Source organism: Trichoderma harzianum (genome assembly GCF_003025095.1).
Source record: "Trichoderma harzianum CBS 226.95 unplaced genomic scaffold M431scaffold_16, whole genome shotgun sequence".
Lineage (NCBI taxonomy): Eukaryota > Fungi > Ascomycota > Sordariomycetes > Hypocreales > Hypocreaceae > Trichoderma > Trichoderma harzianum.
The window spans coordinates 581,619-599,253 of record NW_020209264.1 but is presented as its reverse complement, the minus strand read 5'-3'; the positions used below and the strand labels follow the sequence as shown (position 1 = coordinate 599,253).

Below are 17,635 nucleotides of genomic sequence, written 5' to 3'. Positions count from 1 at the left end.
CGAAGGGTTCATCAAGGTCCGTCCGGCGCCATTCTGGGGAATAAAGGCGAGCGGATTCAAGGCTGCAGCCCTCTGGAGCCTCTGCTGGAGCCAAGGAGGATCCATGGAAGAGAGAAGAGTAACCCTCCATTCCCCTCACTTGCTGGCGCTAAAACCAAAGCCTGCAGAATACAGACAAACTGAGCTCCAGGGCTCCAGCGGCTTATTGAACTTGTCGAGCTGCCTTTACTTAATAAACGGGCCGTCAGCCACCGGCTCACGGGCCAGATCAGACCATGCCATTTAGTCTCTGCGCCGCCCTTGTCACACCGGCTTTTAACCCGCTTGGCAGCTTGAACTTGCTGGCTGCGCTTTTCGCAAATCCCATTTGATTTCTCTGCAGCGCGGCGGCGATCGTTGAAACCTGCGACAGACAAGACGGTAAAATTAGAAGAGACAGCAGAGGGAAGACTCATAAAAAAAAGGGAGGAGATATCCACAGGGTCAAACAGCTACAGCAGAGGATAGGAAGAGACAGGGAAAAGACAAGGGGAAAAGGCGGAACAATTCTCCGTCGCAATTCGGGACAAAGAGACACAGCGAAACAGAATCCACGAGGCCGACGCCGAACCCGAAACCAGAGAGCCTTGCCTTGCCTTGCCTTGCCTTGCCGTGGCCATTCACAATTCTCTCTCCCTTCCCTGGAATGCCGTCGAGCCGTCCAATCAACATCACCAGGCCGGGCAATCGAGATTTGACCAGCGCTGCCGCTGCCGCTGCCGGGTCTCGTGCATCGCATCATCCTTGCCCTGCTCCCTATTGGCGTTACACCCGATCATTTCGCCCTCATCCGAATCGCTGCAATCGCCCGCGTCTTGTTCGATCCAGGAATATGCGCGGATTGTGCTGAAGGGAAGAAGAATCAGAAGGGAAAAAAAAAAATAGAAAAAGCAGAGAAAAAAAGAAAGAGAAGAAGGGGAAAGCGGGAAGACAGGGATTGATTGAAACAGAGACAAAAACGACGATTGGGGAAACAGATCTTCCACCACCACCGCCTGGTCTCCTCTCCTGCTCCTGGACTGCCGACGACGAAACGAAACGACAACCCCCTTTTGATCCCCCGAATCGCTGGAGTTGCTTCCCGGTGCGCCTGCTGGAGCGCTACAATCAGTACTCGCTGACCTTGTGAGACTCGCATCAATCAATCCGACAGACAGAGCCTTTCTCTCTGATTCGGCTCTGCTTGACTTGCTTGACTGGCCTTTCGAAAGTCTGTGCGTGGCAAAGAGGGAGAGCGACACAAGTCCGAGACGCATGCATTGCATTGTTCCAGGCGGCCATCGTTGTCATCTTCTGTGCGACCCTCTTCTGTAACCTCTTTCTTCCACTTCCTCTTCCTCCTCACCCATCATCCCACCTCGCTGCCTGTGGCCGGCGGATATCCTCCTAATCTCTTCTTTTCTTTTCTTTCCTTTTCCACCATCTTCCTCGGTGCATCAGGCTATTGCGACAGCGACACAACGCGAGCTTCAGTAGAGAGACAGACAGACACACGCACCCACACACGATACATACCGCTGCGACCCTTCTCTGGCGCCATCTGATCTCAGCCTCGACAGAGTCTCGACCTCACTGCGGCACGGCACTGCACTGCAGCCTGGATCCAATCCAATCTGCAGTCTGCACGCACTGCACACACATAACCTGCAGTCAGTCCTGCAGCCGCACGCTAGGGGCCCAAGGCTCAATTTGTCCAAAACCAAACCACCATCCCACACTCGCACGCATTTGCCGACGCGATAGGCCCAGCTGCCGAATCTCGACGAATCTGCGGCTGAGGGAGCGGCGCGAGCCGTCAAAACCGTCATCTTCGGGTCGCTGCAGAACTGACCACTCGAGTTACCAATAGCTGCAATAGCTGGAGGGCTCCGTCTGTCCGTCTTGGTGTGGAAGGGAGCAGCAGCGCGTGCGCTTTATTAGACTTCTCATCGCTTTATTTCCTTTTTTCCCCTCCCCTTCTCGACTTTGCTCCTCACCGCATCCATCAGCTTCGCTTCCGGCCTTTTTGACCTACTTTTTGTTTTTTCCGCCTCTCTGGCTTCGCTACACCATCGGCCGCGCGCCGGTGCTCACGTTTTAATGTCCGACACAATGCAGGTGCAGGGGCAGATGCCCCATCATCGCCGGTTAGCCGCAAACATGGCCATCAAGGCTAGGGGCAATTCGTGCACCGAGTGTCGACGTCGCAAGCAAAAGGTTAGTAGATGCAGTTGTTGCTGGTGCTGCCCAGAGCTTTTTTGGGGGCGATTTTCCATTTTCCCATTTCCCAGTTCCCGGGGCGCCAGCAGTCCTAGATATAAAGTTCAATGTCCGAACCCCCTGCGGTTGGAGCTGGCAGGGACGGGCATGTTCCGAATCCTCGTCACCGACCAGTGGCACATGGGCAGCGTGAGAGCGAAGCGACCGCAAATCCTCTCTAAACCCGGTGTGGGCTGTTTAGACGGAAAAGATGATGATAATGATCAACAAGAAGAAGAAGAAGGAAAAGACGGAAGCAGAGAAAAAATGAATGCTTGGGACAAGACATAAACTGACTCAAGCATGGCTTGTAGTGCGACCAAGGCCGACCGTGTAGCAACTGCGTCCGTCGATTCCCACAGCCGACGTGCGAATATAACATCAAACGAAGCAACAAGAGGTTAGTATTTGCCCTGCCCATCAACCACCCATCAAACCACACGACGACAACCGAACCGATCATCCTCTCTCCACTCGTCTGCCACCATCCCACGTCCCTCCCACCCTTATCCATCTCCTTGGGGGGGCCAGACAGGACAGGGACTTCGGAGGACAGCTCTTGTGGGGAATGGACAGACTACGGCTTCAGCTCCCCCACAAGGCCGAACAGCCTAACCCACTCCCCTGGTTTGGAGCTTCGCCGGTAGATGCTCTCTCTTGTCTGTCTCTCCCCAATCGGGTGCCAATGCACGCACGCACCCAGACAGAAAAGGGAAAAAAAACACAAAGGAATAGACAAGGGAAAGCCAGAAAAAGAAAGGAAGGGGGAGGAGATTGGCTTATAACGCCGTTGCCTCTTACAGCACACTGACGCACACACAACTTGCCCGTCTTTTCAAAAGGTTGACCGTTTAGAATGATAAGCTGACATCACCGCCAAATTCTCATAGGCCTGCCAGTGCCGGATCTCCAGGGAGCGCCTCTAAAAATGTCAAGGTTGTGCTGGAAGGAGGCTACGCCCATCTCAACCTGTCCGACATCCAGGATGCCATTCTCCAGGTCGAGGGCGTCGTCGCCGCCAGCGGTATCGCGGATGGGCTCTCGGCTGCGCCGGTAGTTGCTCAAGGCGAGGTCGTTTCTCGCTCTTCACACGACCAGGATGCCTCTTCGCACAGGTCGTCTGCCGGGTCTGCCTCGGACCCTTTTCGCGTCGTAGTCACAGACGAGACGGGCACGCTCAAGCCAAAGTCTGTCTTTGCCATGCTGCGTCTAATCCTGCAGGCTCGCTTAAAGGTCACTAATCGCATCGTCAACGACGAATGGAGCATCGACGGTCCTCAACTTATGCGCGCCTTGCAGCAGGCAGCTCAACCGCCGGCCATGATTGGAGGCTTGGATGATCAACTGCGGAACCTGCCTATGGAGCCAACCAGGTTAAACATTGAGCTCGTCCGAATACGTACGTGACAAATCCCCCTCCCTTCCCCCTTCTCCCCTCCTCTCTTTCCTATTACCGTAAGTATGTGTATGCATGCCTGTGTGCATGGAGTCATAGAAAATCGCCCTTGATACCTCATCAGGGTGGCGCAGAGACAAGCATTGGTGTTAGTGCTGTCTTTAAGCGTGCTGCATTTTCAAAGAGCTTGGAAGGGGGGCAACCAGCTTAGACTCGAACAGGGGGGGGGGAGCAAGGTAATGAAATTCGGGCCACTGACACTAACACGAATCTTTTCCTCACAGATCTCCAACTTCTATCTCGCTTCAAGGCTTCCATAGACGGAAACCCTGATCCTGAAAGTCGATTTATGAAACACTGGGTTCCGTTGTCCATCAAGGACCCTCTTCTGCTTCAGATAGTGCTCTACACGGCCGTATGCTTCCTCAAGGAGACGGGCCGAGTGCCCAAGATGCTTGTCTGGGCCTACAAAGGCGTGGTTCACCGTATGCTCAATGAGCACCTAAGCTCTACCACGACACAGACCGGCGATGCTGCCATCATGGGAGCCGCCCAGATGGTCATGGATTCCTGGTACTGGGGGACCACTGAAGAACTGCGTGCCCACATGGCGGGCCTCAAGACCATGATTAGAATGAGGGGCGGTCTCCAAGACCTTGGAATGGGTGGTTTTCTAGCCAAAACCGTGCTCATGTGAGTGTTGCTCTCCCGCTAGTTTGTAGTACTATCATGGCCCTTTTCCCCTTTGCATACCCACCCCTTGATTTTGATAGCGTGGCCTGTCAGTCGCCGTGCTACTGCATGTGCAAGAGCCAACGCGTAGTTTCACCTCGTCTCCCCCCGTCGTTCCATTTTCACTACTACGTAGCCATTGAGCCTGTCCTCTCTGGTTGATTTTTTTGTGGTGCTAACTTTTCATACCCATCTAGTCACGATATTGCCATTGCCATTGCTCATGATATCGAACCTGACATTTACGGCCAGGGTGAATTTGAATTTCGTGATGACTTCATGGTCCCTTATCAAACCGCCTTTAATTCCCCCTTTTTATCTGGCTGGCCACACTTTGTCGACCCGGGATCGGCATTAAAGCTTCATCGAAGCTCTGCCCAGATCCTGGACGATGTAAGACTCATTATACAGACCGTGCAATCCCTGCCTCCATCGCCAACCGCGCAAGACCTGCAGAATGTGACAGACGCCGCTTTGTGGGCGCTTAACAGGCTGGATCGGATGCCGGAAAACATCCCACTCTACGAAGAAGAGGAGGCGACGGGTCATCCGGCCGACGAGGGTGATGACTGCATGTGGGAGACTACCGGATACGAGGGGGCGGGCACTTCCCCAGCGAGCAGCTCCGACTACGACACATCCTCGCCAAGGAGCCACGATGCAGCGTCCTCCAACGGCTCGCCGCCCGCCCCCGTGGAAGAGAGTGCGAGTGCTCGGCTAGCCAGGACCAAGAATGACGCCATGTATCGCTGTATCCGTGTGACTGCCTCTGTCTACTACCGCGCCATCATTGCTCGGGTCCCCACTACCGAGATCCTGGGAGAGACTGATTTCTTGAAGCTTTGGGAGCTAGTGTGGGAGGTGACTGTGCCGTTTTGGAAGACGGCGGTCGGCGTCTTCATCTGGGTCATGGCGGCGGCGGTGCCGAGCTGCCACAATTCACCACCTGCACGGTTCATCAAGACTTTGTCTGTTGTCGGCTGGATGACGATTGGGCTGGAAAACTGGCATGTTGCCATTAACGCGGCGAATACAGCCCTGAGTCTACAGCGGTGGCTGCGGGGAGGACATGCCCAGCAAGGAGGCATGGTGTATGAGAGAGGGCCTCTGGGAGGTGAAATCGTGGTGGAGAAGCATGGGTTTATTCTGCGAGAGGCCAGCATTCCGGAGGTGGTCGCCCACGTACGGTGCAATGACGATCATGAGCTGATTGAATAAATCGGCGCCAGGGGGTTCGGCTTTTGACTGGGGCCATCGAGGGAGGGTGGTATTTTTGGTGCTATTATCATGCAAGTGACGCACTGATGGGGAATGTCTAGAGAGACGAAGACCGGACGATTTTGACTTCCGTGGCAAGAGGATATATACATGTGCCCCCTGCAAGAGACTCGCGGGAGTTTTCTTTGATATTCGAAACATGCGGCCGCTCCCGGCGAGTTTCCAATCAGCACACAGCATCGCCAATAATCGGAAACAACTCGACTTACACTGGGGTTAGACGGAGGCAGCGCGGTAGATTTGCGTACCGATAAGCCCGAGTGAGAGTCTGTATCGGGACTAAGATGGTACAGGGACTGACGCATCACGGGGGGGGGGGGAGCGGGACGACCTAACGGCCTCTAACGCGAACCAGCTTGATTTTTTTTTTGTTTCTGTTTGGAGTGGTGACTTACTACTATTTCTTGGGGTATATCTTTATAGGCGATGTGTTTTTTCTTGGGGTTACCTCGTGAGGGCCAGTTTTGAGTTTACAAAAAAGAGATGAGACAGGGGGATTGATTGATATGTTGGGAGTAAAGGGGAAAACAAATCTGGCGAATGAAATGTTTCTACTGCTGTTGGATCTTAAGCTTACTTGGCGGAGTAAAGAAAGTATCCAAGGGGGTTATTATTATTAGTAGTTGTTGGTGTTTAAACCTATTTTTAATGCAATACGAACATTCTAATGTGCTGTTTGGAAACCTGAATCTGAGACAGAAAAAAAAGACTTCTTAATTTGATAAAAGCTATCATCGTAATTTCATCCATGACGTCGTTCATTTTATGGTACAAGAAGAACCAGCAGAATATCAAACAGTGAATGGTATTATTTCCCACACATCATATCGTATCTCTTATAGACCAGACCACCAGTACGACTCCTCCACTGTAAACTTCCCCTTGAGAGCAGCCCCCTCCGTCACGGCACTGCTGTCACTCACAATGATTTCGTAATCGCCCTTTTCGACACACCACTCGCTGCGTTCTTCGTCGTAGTACGAGGCCAGGTACTTTTCCTGCTCGGCAATCGTCACCGTCTTGGTCTCGCCGGGCTGGAGGTCGACTTTTGCGAAGCCCTTGAGCTCCTTGACGGGACGGTTGATCTTTGCGGGCTGCAGGGGGCGGACGTACAGCTGGGCGACCTGCGCACCGGGGAGGGAACCTGTGTTTGTCACAGCGAGTGAGACGCTGAGCTTACCATCGGCATGAGAGACGGCCAGCTTGGAAAAGGCAAAAGTAGTGTAGGACAGGCCGTGGCCAAAGGGAAAGTTGACGTCCTTGTCGGCGAACTCGTAGTAGCGGTATCCCACGTAGACGTCCTCGCCGTAGAGCGTGCGCCCTGCCTCGGTGCGGTAGTTGAGGAAGGCCGGGTTGTCCTGCAGGCGCTTAGGGAAGCTAAGCGGCAGCTTGCCCGAGGGGTTGTAGTCGCCAAAGACGACGTCGGCGATGGAGTTGCCCGTCTCGTTGCCGCCGTACCAGGCCTGGAGGACGGCAGGAGTAGCATCGAGCCAGGGCATCTCCTCGGGGGTGCCCGTCTGCATGACGACGATGGTGTTGGGGTTGGCGGCGGCGACCTCGGCGATGAGCTGGTCCAGCACGCCGGGGAGCTTCATGCTGGCGCGGTCGGCGCCCTCCGTCTCCCAGTCGGCGTTGAGGCCGGCGCAGATGACGACTTGGTCGTGCTCCTTGGCGAGAGCTACGGATTTCTTGATCTCGGCCTGGTCGTCAATGACCTTGCAGCCGCCGACGCGGAGGGATCCGTGGCCCGGCACGATGGTGTCGCCCTTGAGGGTGTATGTTGGCGCAGAGCCGAACTCGACCTTGAACTTGTACGTCTTGCCCTTGACGAGGTTGACGCGGCCCGTCTCCTCGCGCGTGGCCGAGCCGAAGAAGGCGTCGCCGGCGACCTGGTGCGTAGCGTTGTCGACGACGAGCTTGTCGTCGACGTAGGCCTTTGCGGTGCCGCACACGACGAGGCCGATCTCGTAGGTGCAGTCCTCGTCCGCGGTGTAAGTGCCCTCCATGTCGGCGTACCACGTGTCCGCGGCGTTGGGGTTGTAGTAGTCCACCAGGTGCATGTCCGTCTTGGTGAAGAAGAGCTCGTCGATGTGTTGGCGGCCAGGGGTTCCGGGGGGCTGGTTGAAAACTCTCCAGCGCATGCCCTGAGCTCCGTCGCCGGGCGTTGAGCACTGCTCGCCCAGCACGGGGAGGAAGCGGTGGGTGTAGGCGCCGACGGTGTACGAGGGCGGCGTCGTGAGCTGCTTGCTGAGGCCGTCAAAGGGGGTGACTGCGTAGTAGGCCTTGAGGGCGGCAGAGCCTCCGCCGTGGTATGTCGCCTGCTTGGCGTTGGGGCCGAGGATCAGCGTCTTCTTGTCCTTTTTCAGGGGCAGGACGTTGTTATCGTTCTTGAGGAGGACGATGCCCTCGTTTCCAATCTTTCGGAGCAGGGCCGCCGTCTCGGGGGTGTTGTTGACGGTTGTCTCGGGGCCATTCTCTTTGACGCCGGAGGCAGCACACGTCTTGACGAACTGGAGCACTTCTCTGGCACGCTGATCGATGACGTGTACAAAGGGCTTTCCGTTGGAGACGTTGAATTTCAGTGTGTCTCCTCGGAATCGTGGGGGGCCGGGCATCTCGAGGTCGAGTCCTGCTACGACGGCGGCGGTGGTGCTGTAAGTGCCGTACCAGTCGCTCATAACAAGGCCCTTCCAGCCCCATTCCTTCCGGAGCATCTCGTCGAGATACTTGGGGTTCTCGCTGCACGGCACGCCATTGATGCCATTGTACGCCGTCATAAACGCACCGGGTTGGGCGTCTCGGACGGCAATCTGGAAGGGCAGCGCGTAAATCTCCCGCAGCGCCCGCTCAGTGACGATGCTCTGCACCGTCATGCGCCTGTCCTCCTGATCATTGCACAGGAAGTGCTTGATGGTGGCCTGGACTCCGGTGCTCTGGATGCCACGGACGAGAGCCGCGGCACCAAGGCCAGCGAGGAAGGGATCTTCGCCAATGGACTCGAATCCTCGTCCACCGAGAGGGGAGCGTTGCATGTTGATAGTCGGGCCGAGGATCACATGGGCACTCTTGGCGATGGCCTCTTTGCCCATCATCTTACCTGCCTCTTCGAGCAGCGGCTGGTTGAATGTGGAACCGAGCGAAGTGCCGCATGGGAAGCAAGCTGCAGGGACTCCGTTGAAGAACTTTGTGCCTCTTACACCGTTGGGGCCGTCTGTGAAGCGCAGTGACGGGACGCCATGCTTGGGGAGAGCCTTTGTGTGCCAGAAGTCGATGCCTTTGGGGGTTTGTTAATCATTTGTTTCAATCGTCATGACATGTTGATCTGGTGAATATGTCGGTATGCTTATAATATAACTCACCTGCCAGCAGCTCGACCTTTTCGGCTAAAGTGAGCTTTTTCAACACGGCTTCAACGTCGATATCGGCCATGTTTGGAGATGTGAGGGGGTGATATGGAGTGATATGGGAAAAGTCGTGTAAAATTGGGTTTCTGACGAGGCAATTCTTCCTCGACACACAACAAAATACAGCAGTATCACCGCTCTATGTCAAACAAAGATTGCTCAACGATAGCAACAATAGAATTCACAAAGACTGCAGGGTAGCCTCAAGCATGCCGCAGCAATCAAATCATAAGAGAAAAAAGAAGCTGAGAGAAAAACAGAGTCTGTCACAAAGACACTGGAAAGGGATGAAGATGAAAAGGTCAACGAAAAAACAACCAGCAACAGGAACAGACCAGGCAACTTATATAGCCGTCGGTCACAAAGATGGGAATCCCTGGGGGCTCGCCATATTGGATTGGCCGTGGGTAATTCGTCGTGAGAACTTCGGAGAAACGTAAAAGAATCAGCAAGCAAACAGCTCCTCCTGCCACTAACGGGCTTACTCGCCCAGCTTGGCAAATTCGAGTCGAACGAAAAGCAACAGCAGGATTCTCCGAAGCCGCGCCATCATCCCAACTTTCTTATCACGAGATGGATATTGGACGAGTTTCCCCGCGATGCTCCCCGCCATTAGCTGCGGGCAGGGATGTTCAGCCGTGGTATACCCTTGCTATAGCCGAACACCCGCGGATACGCCGAAGATGAGGCTGAATTCCAGCCAATCGGTGTCGAGGCTGTCAGATTCATCCGTACGAGGCCCGCCGAAATAATTGGACACAGCATCGACATCGGACTCCGCCATCCCCAAGCGAAAGCCGGTGCGGAGAGGCTTGGCCGAGTCGGCTCGGTGAGTTACGAGCGAGATTCCCCGACCGACCCCGAAGATGCTCTTGGTCATGTGGGCGGTGATGATGTTCGTTGCTCTGGCTTCGGGTAAACGCCGTGGGAACGGATATCGCATTCGATCTATCTCGACGAAGACTCCACCATCGAATCTACTGACGCTCACGGGAAAGGCGATCGCGGTGGATCTGATCCCGGCTGTCGGATCACAGGCAGTTCCACACGGGAACGGGGACGGGAACAGGTGGGCACTTGACTTGTCACGATCGGGCCTTGGTGTTGATGATGGAGTTGACGATGGAGGCTAACAGCATTGTTACTCCAGTACTTCGCCGCCATGACATACCGGCTCACTCGGACATTGTCTGCTTCATGCTGTCAGACAAGTGACATTCTTGTCCTTCGGCACGGATGGCATAAACATCACAGCTGAATCTGTGTTCCGCGGCCGCGGCGGCAGTGCTTCCGCTGTCACCAGCATGGTGTCCTGGCAGTTACAGGTTCTCGGCATACTACTCTATGTCCAGCAACCATGTTCGCAACCCCCAGTCAGCTTGGCATTCAGGGTCCTTGTGTATGTCAGCAGACCTCTGTGTGAATACAACTCCTTGCTCCGTCCTGGCCTTGCTCTTATATGCAGTACCATCTCCATGGCATTTTACGCCCTCATTCCGCCGCCTACCAGGCATCTGGATGCTTGTCTCTCCAGGGAGGCGTGGTTGATGTCAACGCCGCTGTCAGACTGGAAAATATGAGCCGTCATATCATGCCGAATCCTCATCGCGCAAGTACCGGTACCACAGAGCAGACCGGCCGGTTTAGCGAACAGTTTCGACCTGGGACAACATTCCCTGCATGCAGCTGACCTCCTACAGTGCCATTGACGATGGCGACGGTCAGCCATGCAATGCGTGTCTGCCTGGACGGCGCGAACAATGGTCTCAGATGTGGTAATTTGCCAAGAGGACGCCATGCTTATTCTCCTGACCCTAATGTTCCTTATGGCCGAACATCGGACTGAAGTGGGAAGAAGTTTGGCATCTAAATGCGACAGGCTTCCCGCTCCACGCCTTCTGCTCCACGCTCTGTCAAATCACGGATTACCTACTACAGACAATCTGGGGTTGGACGGGCTGCATGGCTAGCGGGACTATCACCAAGGGCACCGCGCAGGGGCTTGTGGGCCGGTAAGGCTGGACGATGCGTGATCTTACGGTGGGATCCTGGAGATCCCGCCCAATGCTACCTTGGTCTCCTAATCAGGGGACCTGTATGTCGGAGATATTTCAAAAGGGCTAAATCGACACATCATCGCCTTATCTCCTTTTCCCGCGGCTGAACGGTAGTATCGATGACATTCCGACAGGGAATTTCTCACTGCGGCGGCTGTCTGCTAATACTCCTTGCGGCAATTGTTACGACTAGAGGTGTGCTTGTCCGAGAGCCATCAATTCGACGTCTGCTGCACCTCTCTCACGGATCTGTTGGCGTCACAGCAGCAAGAGACGAGGTAGAAGCAAGATTGAGCAGAACAAGCCAATGCAGTTGGTCCTTGTATGAGGCTCTGCTAGTCTTTCATCATGGATCGTCGTCATCCATCACATGTGCGATGGTCCGCGTGGGGCGCCGGTACCTGGATCGGGGACCCTGCGATGTGAATCTCACCATTTCAACCGCCCAAAGTCCGAGACAGGCGTGCTTGGATATCCCACTTGTGGGATCGGCCGACAATCTACGTTCAGTGAGCCAATGTTATTCACATAATCTGATGATGTCGACTGCAAGGGATTTGATGATTACACACGGAGCGTTGAGTCATCAAGGTTGGCCGACGGGGAATGCATCGCCTAAACATACAACCGTACGGGCTGTCAGCGACAGTGGTAGTCGTTTCGTCTTCTCGCTTCGCACCCCCGCTCGATTACGAGTGCATTGCCACAGGAAAGACGAAAGAAAGCAGATGCGGCCTGGATTAAATTCCAGTCATGAAGCCATGTGAGTGTCATGTCACTGTAAAAGAAATAATAAGCCCACAGAAAAAGCCAGCCATGAAATTTGGTACAAGGAAAAGGGACTAAATCAAGGTTATGATGGCTAATTCTAGTAACTACAGGGATTGTCGATGTTTTACTTGTGTCAAGTCTTGTACTTTGATACAATGCGGCATGTCTTTTGTTTTGTGGCATCAACACCACTTGCAAGATGCGGAGAACCTGGTCCTGTCGCCTCCTTAGTCTTGCACATCAGCTCGACCTCGGCGGCATGTGGCGACGGGCATAGGCGAATGCCGCTGGATAGTCGGGGCGCAAACCTGAGCGGATACACTTTTACACTCGTATGGACCTGAGACCGCCTTCTCTTGTCGCTTCCTTGAAGAATATGCATGGTGGTTTACGGAGTCCGAAGAGTACTGCCAAGTGTGGCTTCGATGGAATGTCATGTTGAAACGCCTCCCCCAGGCAGAGGCGTAAAGACGCCGGTTTTGGCATTTGCAAACACGGTGCTTCATTGGAGGCAGCCAATGGGGATTGAAGTGGTATTTGGGTGGGCACTCTCAGCTCATGATGCTACGCAATGTCTCAAGCTACCTTCACGCCTCTGCTATCGCCGCTCAATCGCCTTTGTTGATGAAGCCTATTGCCGAGTTGACGCACGAATGCCCTGCTCAGCGGCTTTTGCGAGAAATTACAGCAGCACATCATAGGCGCGATTCCCGCTCAAGCAGGGGAGCCCATTGGTGCTGATCGACGCGAGAGCCCCTGAACGGCCTGGCACTAGAACGTCTAGTCGAGCAGTCTAGGTTCTGATGGCTTTATCCCACCGTTATCTAGACACGATAGTCTGGATGGATGGGGATGGCACTAAAGGAAACCGATGTTACAGGCTTGGCGGAACCCCCTTTCTCCATTGGATCGTCGTATCCACAGCTGTTGGCTCTCAACCAACTGCCGACGCACCACGCCGTAGAAGCACTACAGGTACAAAGAAGTATGGACAACGAAGCATGCACAGTACAGGTACACACTCGCCTCGAAAACACAGACGAATGCACAAAGGGTGTGTCTCTGTGTGGTCGATTTGACTCGAGGCCGGTGGTATTCGATTTGGCGGCTAGGGAAACACAGCTGGTTAGGCGGCCTCTTTGGATTGGATCGCTTGATCCCGTCTTTACTGCTTGAAAATCGCAGCAAAGGCTAAGAGTGATAGACCACAAATGGGAAACGCCATTCCCTTGGGCACGTGCGAAGCATTTCACGAAGAGGCTCCAATCTCATTTCATTTGTCTACGCGACGCCTTTCGGGTCCCCCGAGGACCATGACGCTCCCTCTTCTCCTGCGATGATGTCTTGGGGTGAATCGAGGTGCCACGGGGTTGCTGGTTCCCGAGTCTCACGATGCGTCTTTTTAGTGGACTCACCAACCTCATATTGATTGCAAGTAAGGGTACTGTACGAGTACGGAGCACGCATGAGAGGGAGGGGGAGTTTGGGAACTTACAACAACTATTTGTGTCATTGATGCAAGTGCCACGGTATGCAGTTTAGTGCTCTGTTCTTCCTCTCCGCAGATGAGCGTTGATGCATACAAACTAAAGCGCCTGGACGGGGACATCAGGTGGGTTTCGATGGAGTCGCAACCCTTCAGCTCCCAGCAGGCCACCAGCAATTTGACCCCCATGTCTCCCAACCTGAATGGAGGAGGATATTTGTGATCGGAGCTACGGGCAGCGGCGGATTCCAGCCACCAGCTGGTGCCCTCAGCTCAAGCGCTGCTTGGCTGCGTTGATCCACGCGAATCGACACCGGTGGCTCGCTTTGCTTTGTCATTTTTTTTTGCTCTCCTTGGGGGACTTGTTTCTTTCTTTCTTTCTTTCTTCTTCTTCCCTTTTGTCCGGTATTCGTTCGGATGCTCGCTTTTTCCTCTCTTCGTTCTTCATTGTTTCGCCACAACGAACGCTATCCCTTTTCCCTCGCACCCTCTTTTCTCTCAACATATGTCATCATCCAAGCCAAAACTGGCCTAACAGGGTCTCCTCGTGGAAATTTCTACAACAAAGGGAGGGGTGGGGAGGGGTGTGCATGCCTGCACAAGTGCTAGTGCAGTCTTGTTGGAAGTACAGTACGAGTACATACGAGATGTCAGGGCTCTTGTTCAACTTGAGATTCTCACACCCCTCCCCTGCGGGGCCAGGATTACCAGAGAACAACAGCAAAGCTTCGATAGTCCTTCTAGCGCGCTTCTCCCGCCCTTCCCCCCTTGGTCAGCCACCGAAACGGCTCGGTCAACTTCGGCCAATTTCTTCAAACTTGATACTCGCTATTTTCGCTGCTCCGCTGCCATAAACCCACCGCATAAGGCACAGCTGTCCAACCAGCGTCTGGAGCGGTCCGGTGGGCTGTTCTATTTTTCAGCCCTTTAGGAGGGGACAGGAGGGTCGTTGCTAGGTTGGTGCATGCAGGAAGCGGATATGCTCTGCTCTCTGGACCAGGAGTCCCGGCGCTCTTCAGTGGGTTTGTCCTCCTCAACAAAGCACGCGGCGGATCGAAAGGAGAGTGAGAGCAAAAAAGAAGATACTTGTACGCCCCTCCCTCTGAGAAATGATGAGACGCTCAAAACTGGGTCGTTGTGCCTGCTTGTACCGTTTGTACCCTCATGTACCGTGCCGCTTGACATCTCCATACCGCTGTTTAAGTTTTTTCTTCTCTTTTGACAGCTTATACCTTTTTGGGCCATTGCTACCCAGCTAGAACCCGCTGTGTGCTTCTTTATTGGTTCTATTTTCTCTAGCAGATGGAAACCATGCAGCTTGTCTCTTCAGTCCTTGAGGTTTAGGGCACGGCAATCGCTTTTCACTCCTATGAGACTGGGGCCCATGTTCGTTTGTGCACACGCAAGCCACACATTACGGAATCAACTCGGCTGCCAGTTGCTGCCGTTTCGAATGCTCGCAGAAGCCCGGAATCTGTTCGGTGTTCAGATTAGGAGGCCCTGTCCCGTCTCAAACGCTATCCTGCAGGTGCGGCGGCCATGTCCAACGTCCCGTGTCTGATGATCCCGTTGTATCGGTATCTGCTTCTGGGGTCTACTCTTAAACCATGTTACTCTGACAAATAATTGTTTACACATGGCGGCGATAGGTGTCCATAGCATCTGATAAGAGGCTGAAGTTGATACGACGACACCATCGCCAGCTATGCGCACGTCAACTTGTTTAGCTATGGTAGAGGCTCATGTGCACTCTGTGAAGCCCTTTGCTTTTCTTGTCTGCTGCAGGCATTGCGTCACCTGTTCTTGGAATTGGCTTCCTACTATCACTGGTGTTTCAGTTGCTGCAGAGTCAACGCATCATACATATCTCCTTTGTGCAAAAGGACTTGGTTTACAACGGGCGCTGGGATGGATAGAGCAGTTGTACGAAACTCCCTCATGCATTCCCCCTTTCCCCAGGTTATTTCGATACGGTGATGCCGCTATTCCTTTCACGATGCCCCAAATCGAAGCGGCCGTGCTAAGAAGCGACTCGGTTTCTGCAACGAGTTTAGAGTGTCGAGATGATGCACCTTGCTAACTATGTAGGGATTGTAGACGCGCCGCGTCCGTCATAATCCCCGAGACAACCTGGATACCCCAGACATGAGAACAATGGCGGCCGCCGTGCCTTGAAGAGCACAGATCTAACTGAATTAGACCGGCCGCAGTGAGGCCGATGGGCCACGGAAGGGGTCTGTTGAGAAGAGAGAGAAGAGAGGGGAGACGAGAGGAGAACGACTCAAGCAAACTTCAGATCGGGGCAACCGTTGATTAGCACAAGGTACAGCAATGCTGCAACTGCCCTTATTCCCGCCGCGCAGATAAGGACAAGGCCTGGACCCATGTTCTCTGGGGCTTTGAGGTGAATACCGATAGAACAGAGCCGCTAGCGTTGGCTTGCAGGTCGGTCATTGCCTTTTCGCTGCATCCTTAGCGTCGTGATATTCCTCCGGCGATGCAGTGCCGCGTTCTTTTTTTCTATTTATACATGTTTCTCCGTGCGAGGCCACTGTACCTGGCATAGGGGAAATAACATCATGCTCTTTGATCCATAGACCACGGCCCGAAGGAGATTGGGAGTGGCAGCTCCTCATCACCTTTCTTTACTCGGAATCATGCACTGCGAAAGGGTTCGGCACTCTCTTCCGAATCTGTCAAATCCCACTACTACACCTTCTTTCCTTCTATTTTCCTGCCTGCAGTAGTGTCAAGCACGATGTACTCCGTGAATAAGGAGACGGATCCATCTATGTTGGGGGTCACCTAGACCGCATATCAGACACATGCCGTACTAGCTAATGCTCCTACTAGCAGATCACTCGCACTCACCACACCCATCCAACCATCGTTACGCAAGCATATGCGCTATTCGGGCGTATTCGACGCGAGCCCTTGCTTGATCTCCCAATCCAAGTCAAAAGAGGGTACATTGATTAGCTATGCGTGAATGGGATCGACTTTGACACAGAGCGGGCGTCTAAAAATGGAGACTGTACGAGGTGAGATACGTGCCTCTCTTTTTTTTTATTTCACGTCTATATTACTCATACGGATAGTACAAGCCCAAGCAAGATTGGTTGTACTGTACCCATCACCGCCCGGAGTGGAAATGGATGCTCTCTTTTTTTCCCTTCTCGTTCACACGCCCCCCCTTAGACGCCCCTCTTCTCTCCTGTTCCCCTCTTTGTTCAAAACTCCACTTTCTCTCTCACTCTCTTTCTCTCACATACCGTTCAATCATGTATGTATGTATGTATGCATGCATGTACTTAACAGAATTTCCCAGCTGTTTGCCTTGCTCTTCATTCTCTCAGCTACAGGGAAGGGAAGCGCCAAGAAGCGAAAGCTGCCTTGGCGGCGGTCATGGTTTCCAGTGAGGCTGAAGCTGAAGCTGAAAATGGAACACGATCAGCTAATCAAAACTACCAGGTTAATTCGTACACGAACATTTGACCAGCCTTTCTCCATCTAGCTCACAACAAGCCCTTCAACCCCAGCATCCCATCATCTGGGCTCAGCCCAAGCTCAGATCTTGCTCCATGTGCTCAGCTCACGCTCACGCTCTCACCTCGGGCCAACCAGATCCTCGTGTGAAGTTAATATAAGCATCCCGTGCCGACCCCCCCCAACAACATAACAGGCAAAAGGTGCTAGTACGAGTACAGGTCCCAATCCTTCCCACGCCCCCCAGTCCAGTCCAACTATTGCGGCCGGAAAATGTACAAGCTCGCCCGCGAATGCACGTCCGCATGGAAAAGGCATGGTTTCGACCAAACATAGCCTCTTTCGAGGAAAGAAAACGGCGCTTACGGCCCCCTAATTGAGCTTCTTGCTTGTTGCTCTGCATTTTTTGTTGCTAAAATAAAATAAAACCCCCCGTTTGCTAGTAGCTTATAGTAAGGGCAATAGCTCTGTTTGTCTCCCCCCTGGCTTACTTAGTCTGGTCGAGCTAGGAGCAGCAGCAAAACCACCGGCACTTTGGCTTTTCGTTTCCGGTACCACGCCATGTGGCAGCTTTGATGCAGCCGAGGCTGGGGGGTCTAGATTTGGCGAGGCGATGGAGGCGGTAAGTCGCGGTATAGAGGAAGAAGGTCGGCCGTTGATATCTGGGGTTGGTTGGCGGAGGCGAGTGAGACTTGGGCTTCCTATTTCGCAACCCCATCAATAAACTGCTGACTAGGTTCTGTACTAC

The 17,635-nt window shown here is 53.7% G+C and overlaps 8 protein-coding genes across 8 annotated transcripts; 6 read left to right on the top strand and 2 right to left on the bottom strand.

Annotated features, from left to right (window-relative positions):
- Positions 1-582: 582 nt before the first annotated feature.
- M431DRAFT_269251 (hypothetical protein) lies at positions 583-1,748 on the bottom strand. Its single transcript, XM_024913938.1, has 2 exons — positions 1,555-1,748; positions 583-1,480 (listed from the first exon to the last, which is right to left on the bottom strand). The coding sequence occupies exon 2, from the start codon at positions 1,302-1,304 to the stop codon at positions 711-713; it is 594 nt and encodes a 197-aa protein (XP_024769599.1). The 5' UTR covers positions 1,305-1,480; positions 1,555-1,748; the 3' UTR covers positions 583-710.
- Positions 1,749-2,580: 832 nt separating this feature from the next.
- Positions 2,581-5,623, top strand: M431DRAFT_486451 (hypothetical protein; the record flags this gene model as incomplete). The annotated part of the gene is made up of 5 exons (XM_024916383.1): positions 2,581-2,677; positions 2,854-2,920; positions 3,168-3,676; positions 3,958-4,366; positions 4,603-5,623. The coding sequence occupies 5 exons, from the start codon at positions 2,581-2,583 to the stop codon at positions 5,621-5,623; spliced, it is 2,103 nt and encodes a 700-aa protein (XP_024769598.1).
- Positions 5,624-6,519: 896 nt separating this feature from the next.
- On the bottom strand, positions 6,520-9,112 carry M431DRAFT_96503 (glycoside hydrolase family 3 protein; the record flags this gene model as incomplete). The annotated part of the gene is made up of 2 exons (XM_024924832.1): positions 6,520-8,957; positions 9,043-9,112. 2 exons carry the CDS (start codon positions 9,110-9,112, stop codon positions 6,520-6,522), a joined length of 2,508 nt encoding a protein of 835 aa, XP_024769597.1.
- Positions 9,113-9,864: 752 nt separating this feature from the next.
- M431DRAFT_268993 (hypothetical protein) lies at positions 9,865-10,395 on the top strand. The gene has a single exon (XM_024913935.1). The coding sequence runs from the start codon at positions 9,954-9,956 to the stop codon at positions 10,218-10,220; it is 267 nt and encodes an 88-aa protein (XP_024769596.1). The 5' UTR covers positions 9,865-9,953; the 3' UTR covers positions 10,221-10,395.
- Positions 10,396-11,074: 679 nt separating this feature from the next.
- M431DRAFT_268878 (hypothetical protein) lies at positions 11,075-12,454 on the top strand. The gene is made up of 2 exons (XM_024913933.1): positions 11,075-11,907; positions 12,026-12,454. Exons 1-2 carry the CDS (start codon positions 11,264-11,266, stop codon positions 12,144-12,146), a joined length of 765 nt encoding a protein of 254 aa, XP_024769595.1. The 5' UTR covers positions 11,075-11,263; the 3' UTR covers positions 12,147-12,454.
- Positions 12,455-13,474, top strand: M431DRAFT_268996 (hypothetical protein). The gene is made up of 2 exons (XM_024913936.1): positions 12,455-13,040; positions 13,120-13,474. Exons 1-2 carry the CDS (start codon positions 12,762-12,764, stop codon positions 13,342-13,344), a joined length of 504 nt encoding a protein of 167 aa, XP_024769594.1. The 5' UTR covers positions 12,455-12,761; the 3' UTR covers positions 13,345-13,474.
- Positions 13,475-13,493: 19 nt separating this feature from the next.
- On the top strand, positions 13,494-14,681 carry M431DRAFT_268972 (hypothetical protein). The gene has a single exon (XM_024913934.1). It carries the CDS (start codon positions 13,605-13,607, stop codon positions 14,253-14,255), a length of 651 nt encoding a protein of 216 aa, XP_024769593.1. The 5' UTR covers positions 13,494-13,604; the 3' UTR covers positions 14,256-14,681.
- Positions 14,682-15,935: 1,254 nt separating this feature from the next.
- M431DRAFT_268855 (hypothetical protein) lies at positions 15,936-16,957 on the top strand. Its single transcript, XM_024913932.1, has one exon. The coding sequence runs from the start codon at positions 16,391-16,393 to the stop codon at positions 16,913-16,915; it is 525 nt and encodes a 174-aa protein (XP_024769592.1). The 5' UTR covers positions 15,936-16,390; the 3' UTR covers positions 16,916-16,957.
- The last annotated feature ends 678 nt before the right edge of the window (positions 16,958-17,635 follow it).